Source organism: Eriocheir sinensis, chromosome 36, assembly GCF_024679095.1.
Source record: "Eriocheir sinensis breed Jianghai 21 chromosome 36, ASM2467909v1, whole genome shotgun sequence".
Classification (NCBI taxonomy): domain Eukaryota; kingdom Metazoa; phylum Arthropoda; class Malacostraca; order Decapoda; family Varunidae; genus Eriocheir; species Eriocheir sinensis.
Window position 1 is genome coordinate 7,838,990 of NC_066544.1, and position 6,000 is coordinate 7,844,989.

General features: G+C 43.4%; 1 protein-coding gene across 1 annotated transcript in view; it reads right to left on the minus strand.

The window, feature by feature from the left end:
* Positions 1 to 6,000, minus strand: part of LOC127007684 (small G protein signaling modulator 1-like) — a 66,175-nt gene that overhangs the window by 15,411 nt on the left and 44,764 nt on the right. The window contains exon 4 of the mRNA XM_050878902.1: positions 2,465 to 2,491. Coding sequence (XP_050734859.1) covers positions 2,465 to 2,491 — 27 coding nt within the window. The remainder of the gene's footprint in view (positions 1 to 2,464; positions 2,492 to 6,000) is intronic.

Sequence of the window (6,000 nt, forward strand, 5' to 3'; positions counted from 1 at the left end):
GAAAGGCGGAGTGTGGGGTGGGGCAGGGCGACAAGAGCCGTGTCTGCTGGGGGAGGCGAGTGTGTGAAGGGGGCGTGGTGCCGCTGACTGGGCAGGACAGTGCTTGTGTGGGTGGATAGCTCGCCTCCCTCTGAGTGAGTACGTTAATGCGTATTGATTGACGGAGCGAGCGAGAAGCGAGAATGCGTGAATGCGTGGGAGTGAGCGAGTTGGTGGGCGAGGGAGAGTTAGTGAATGAATGGGTAAATATGAATGAGTTGTTGAATTAGTTGATTAATGTGTGTTTGCATTTACCAAGTTGTAGTTTTACAGGGACGCTCGTGTGGTCCCGTCTCCGTATTTGTATTTGTCCAACTTTGCCTGTGTGTGTGTGTGTGTGTGTGTGTGTGTGTGTGTGAATGAATAGCAAGGAAGAGGCGATTGTGATGTGTTCTGATAACCTCTCCTTCAAGTCGCCACTCTCTTGGTGAACGTCAGTCCTTCAAGTGACCACTGTTTGCACGTGTCACTCGACGTTGTTCATGATCCCCTCAAGACTATCACGCCAGTCATCCTATTTTCTTCTTTTCCTCCTCCTCCTTCACCTTTTTATTTTTTATCTTCTACGTTTTCTTCTTCTTTTTTTCATTCTTCTTTCATTTTCGTTTCGTTTCTTCGTTCTTTTTTTTTTTTACTTATCTTCGTCTTCTTTTTCTCATTCTTTTTTTTAATACATTATCATTATTACTACTACTATAAAAACTACTACTACTACTACTACTATTACTACTACTACTACTACAACTACTACTACTACTACTACTACTACTACTACTACTACTACTACTATCACTACTACTACTACTTCTACTACTACTACTACTACTACTACTGCAGCTGCTACTACTACTGCTGCTGCTTCCACTATTAAAAATAATGTATAATATATTTTCTGCCATAACCATTTCAGCTATTTTTTTTTTTCACGTGGTGGTCGTTGATTTAATTAATTAGTGCCGCGTTTTTAACAAGTCAATGAATTCATGGCTTGCCACCATTCATCATCGTCATCACCAGCCAGCCGGGTTGCCATGCCTAGCTTTACTTATTTATTTTTAACAAATACGAAAACTTTTAATTTGTTGTGACAGATGAACAAAAATGTGGTGGAGAGAAATATTAAAGTTGTGGATATGTTCTGTAATAGTTCTGAGGCTTTCTCGTATTCGTTGCAGCGTCGCGGGAAGATAAATTACGCTCATCAAAACTTGGAACATTAAAAGTGATCGTGAGGAGGAGGAGGAGGAGGAACAAAAAGATGAGGTTTACGAATAAAGAAAACGAGAGAAAGATAGATAGATAGATAGATAGATAGATAGATAGATAGATAGATAGATAGATAGATAGGTAAAGATAGATAGATAGATAAAGAGAGAGAGAGAGAGAGAGAGAGAGAGAGAGAGAGAGAGAGAGAGAGAGAGAGAGAGAGAGAGAGAGAGAAACACACTTCTAAATGATTTGAAATCTGAAAACGCATCCTACACAACACATTACTCTTCCTTTTTTTTTCATCCTGAAGAGATTGTGTTTCATATGTATCGCGTCAGAGAGAGAGAGAGAGAGAGAGAGGAGGGGGTGGGGGGTGAAGGGGGCGTGTAACTGCTCCCTGCTGACCCGCGGCTGTTCACGCCATGCAGCAAACAGTAGGAGGCGTGAGGGCGGGGCAGGAAATGTCAAGCAGGAGGTGTGTGTGTGTGTGTGTGTGTGTGTGTGTGTGTGTGTGTGTGTGTGTGTGTGTGTGTATTTACCTATTTGTATTTACTTATTTATAGTCTACAGGGCCCAAGCTAAGATCTAATAATCCCGTCTCCATATCTACATTCATCCAGCCTTTCTTTCATTTGATGGACACTGCTCGCCTCCACCACTTCTTCCCGCAAGCTGTTCCAGGTGTTAATACTTCTATGTGGAAAACTGTACTTTTTTTTTTTTTGTGTGTGTGTGTTTCTTGCAGGTGGTGGTGGTGGTGATGAGGTGGAGGCGATGGAGGTGGTGGTGATGAAGGTGGTGGTGGTAGGAGTAAAGGTGAGCAGGTGGAGGAAGTGGAAGTCGTGGAAATGGTGATGGAAGCTGTGCTAGAATACGCATGAGGAGGTGGAGGTGGAGGTGGTGTGGCGAGCAAGTAGATATGATGGTATAGTAGACGCAGTAATCGTGATACAATGTACTAACAGATGCGGTAGAATTGGCAAAAATGGAAGTGTTAAAAAAAAATCAGGAAGAGGTATAAGTATATAGGAACGGTGGCGCCACAGGTGTGAATAGAAAACCAATTAAACAAACAATCAACAGTACTACAAAAGTCACGAGAGGGCACAAGTCTACGGCCACGCCACCCAAGAATGAGAGAGTGGGTGAGAGTGAGAGTGAAGGGGATCTGTCTGCACCTCACGCGGCAAACATAAACAACGGCAACACAACTTACTTTCGATTTCCCTCCTTGAGTTGCATCCTTCAGGTGGCAAGAGGGAGATAAGGCAGGTAGTTACTGAAGCACCCGGAACACGCGAATCAGAAAAGCCACCACCGACCTCTTATATACTAGACACACGGACACACGAACACACGGCAACTTCCCAAGCCGGCACACCTAACATGCCATCACTTAGGTTTAATCAAGAACAGGTACAGACAGAAGCACAGGTACACAGACAACATCACGGGTCTTTTATACACTATACAAGATACGGATCAGTTCCTTATCCTATCCCTTGGTCTGTATATTCACTGTACCTTCCTTTTTGTATTGTTAAGGAATACAGACATCAACAATCTCTTATGCACTGTACAATGATACAAACCAGTTCCTTACCCTACATGTTGGTCTGTAAACTCATTATGCCTCACCTTATGTATTGTTAAGATACACACAATACCTCCAATCGTTTATACAATTTTAAAGCCTCTCCCCAGCGCCCTATACACTAACTCTACAGGCTAAGTTATGTGTAGTTAGGACATATATGTACATGAATATATACACAACACAACACGGGACTTAGTATACTCTCCCCACTATTATGCCTCCCCTGTACATGCCTTTCCCTATGCAGATTCAAGACATAGAAAAACATTGACCATTTCATATGTACTGCATGAAAACAACAACAACAACAACAACGACAAGAACATCAATAACAATAAACCTAACACGACCCTTAACTTACATCCATTGACCCTTCACTTATGTACACACACACACACACACACACACACACACACACACACACACACAACCCCTTTCCCTCCCCTATGCAAAAATCAAGCTCGTCACCTCGGGGAAAATAAAGGATGGAAAATCATAGCATCAAATTTCTGTCATCTATACACCTTCGACAAGTCTTTACAATCACACAGTCCTACGCACTTCCTCTATGTTTGTGTATGTATGGGTGTATGTGTGTTTATGTTTTTGCCCTAAAGACATCCACCCTCACCATGCAGTAATCTATATCAACAGTCGAGAGTGTGTGTGTGTTTGTGTGTGTGGGTGGGTGTGGGTATGAGTGTGAGAGGAAATTAAAAGGGAGAGAGGGGAAGCTATGATGCCCTTCCTTATACCAGCTCTTGCCTATCTCCTTATACCAATGCGATGCCCTTCCTTCCAGCTCTTGCCTATCTCCTTATACCAATGCGATGCCCTTCCTTCCAGCTCTTGCCTATCTCCTTATACCAACGCCAGGGGGAAGCTGCGATGCCCTTCCTTATACCAGCTCTTGCCTATCTCCTTATACCAATGCGATGCCCTTCCTTCCAGCTCTTGCCTATCTCCTTATACCAACGCCAGGGGGAAGCTGCGATGCTCTTCCTTATACCAGCTCTAGTCTATCTCCTTATACCAACGCCAGGGGGAAGCTGCGATGCTCTTCCTTATACCAGCTCTAGTCTATCCACTTATACCAACGCCAGGGGGAGGCTGCGATGCTCTTCCTTATACCAGCTCTAGTCTATCTACCTTATACCAACGCCAGGGGAAAGCTGCGATGCCTTTCCTTATACCAGCTCTAGTCTATCTACCTGTACTAACGCCAGACCATTCTATTCATTTTACGCTGTGCAACAAACCTGAAAACACACACGAGTGGGAAGCAAGCGCGAACGTAGCAGAATAAGCACGAAAGGGAGAAATAGCATGATAGTCCCCTGAGGAAACATTCGAGTTCAGTGATATAGAGCCTCGTCGATATTCTGAAACACTTCCGCCTCTCGCATCAAGGAGCTTAATCGGGTTTTCATGTTTTTTTTTTCACGTTCATGGTACAGAAGAAGGGTCAAACTACCACCAGGGTCATAAAAGTACCTCTGGAAATGCTCAGAACTCCTACGAAAGCCTTGTCAGGTGCGAGTGTGTGAGCGGCAAATCGTTTGAGAATATGGGTCCAGGTGTGAAGGTACAGCGGAAGGGAAAAAGCAAAAAGACAGTCCCCTTAGGAAACATTCGAGTTCAGTGATATAGGAGCCTCGTCACTCCAGTATTAAGATAGACATGAGAAGAAGCAGGTGTGAATGTAACAGCGAAAGGGAGGAAGAAATAACAGTCCCCTTAGGAAACATTTGAGCTCTGTGATAAAGAAACCTAGACATTAGAAGAAGAACTGGGTGTGAATGTGACGGGATAAGGAAACTGGAAGACATAAAATTAGGAGATCGGACAGCCCTCTATGGTAAAAATAAGTTTAAAAAATGATAGTATAAGCTCATTACAAGCATTATATACGTTACCACTCCCCCAAAGAGGACACGAACCAGAATATATGTATGGGCAGAGGGGACTTAAAGGCACACACGCAAGGGAAGAAGACCAAACAGCCCTCTATGATAAAAACACGTATAGAAAAACATAATAAAAGCTAAATACCTGCATTACCAACGTTTTCATATCCACGTAAAGACCCCAAGATGAAAGTAAGCGTAGGTGATGCAAAGTTAACCGCAATACTAGCACACAAACAGTACGAGGAGAGGCGAGTATAAAGACAGACTTAGGACTGAAGGGACGCATTGCTAGCCTCTCTTTTTATTGTCTCCGAGTGTTGTTAGGCTACGTGAGGATAGCCTACTGCGACTCCTTATACCAGGGGGAGAGAGACAAAAGAAACGTGAGAGAGAGAGAGAGAGAGAGAGAGAGAGAGAGAGAGAGAGAGAGAGAGAGAGAGAGAGAGAGAGAGAGAGAGAGAGAGAGAGAGAGAGAGAGAGAATAAAGAAAAAAATATATAATCCACAGCTGTCCACATCCAATACAAAGAGAAAAAGTAAAGAAAGGACAAACAAAGGAAACAAACAAAGGAAAGATAGGAGGAAGAGGAGAGAGAGAGAGAGAGAGAGAGAGAGAGAGAGAGAGAGAGAGAGAGAGAATGGTCCCTCCCCTCCGTACTCTGCTTGCTTGGTTAGGAGAGGAAAAAAAAAGAGGAAAAATATTGTCCCGCGTTGTGTGTGTGTCCGTGTTTAAAGGCTCGACTCTCTCTCTCTCTCTCTCTCTCTCTCTCTAAAGTTCAAGTGACGGGGAGTGTATTTATTTATATATACATCAGTAATTCCTTGGCCTGCATCCTACTCCTAGTCTTCCCTCGCTCCTCCTGCCCCGTGCCCCCTCCCTCCTGCCCACCTCTGTCCCTAACCATACTAGTCTAACCTAACCTAACTTAGCCAACCTTAACCTGACCTAACTTAATCTAACCTAAACCTATCCTGACCTAACTTGCTTAACCTAACCTAACTTGACCTAACTTAACCTAACCTATCCTGACGTAACTTAATCTAACCTAACCTATCCTGACGTAACTTAATCTAACCTAACCTATCTTGACCTAACTTAATCTAACCTAACCTAACCTATCCTGATCTAACTTAATCTAACCAAACTATCCTATCCTGACCTAACTTAATCTAACCTAACCTATCCTGACCTAACTTAATCTAACCTAACCTATCTTGATCTAACTTAATCTAACCTATCCTTAC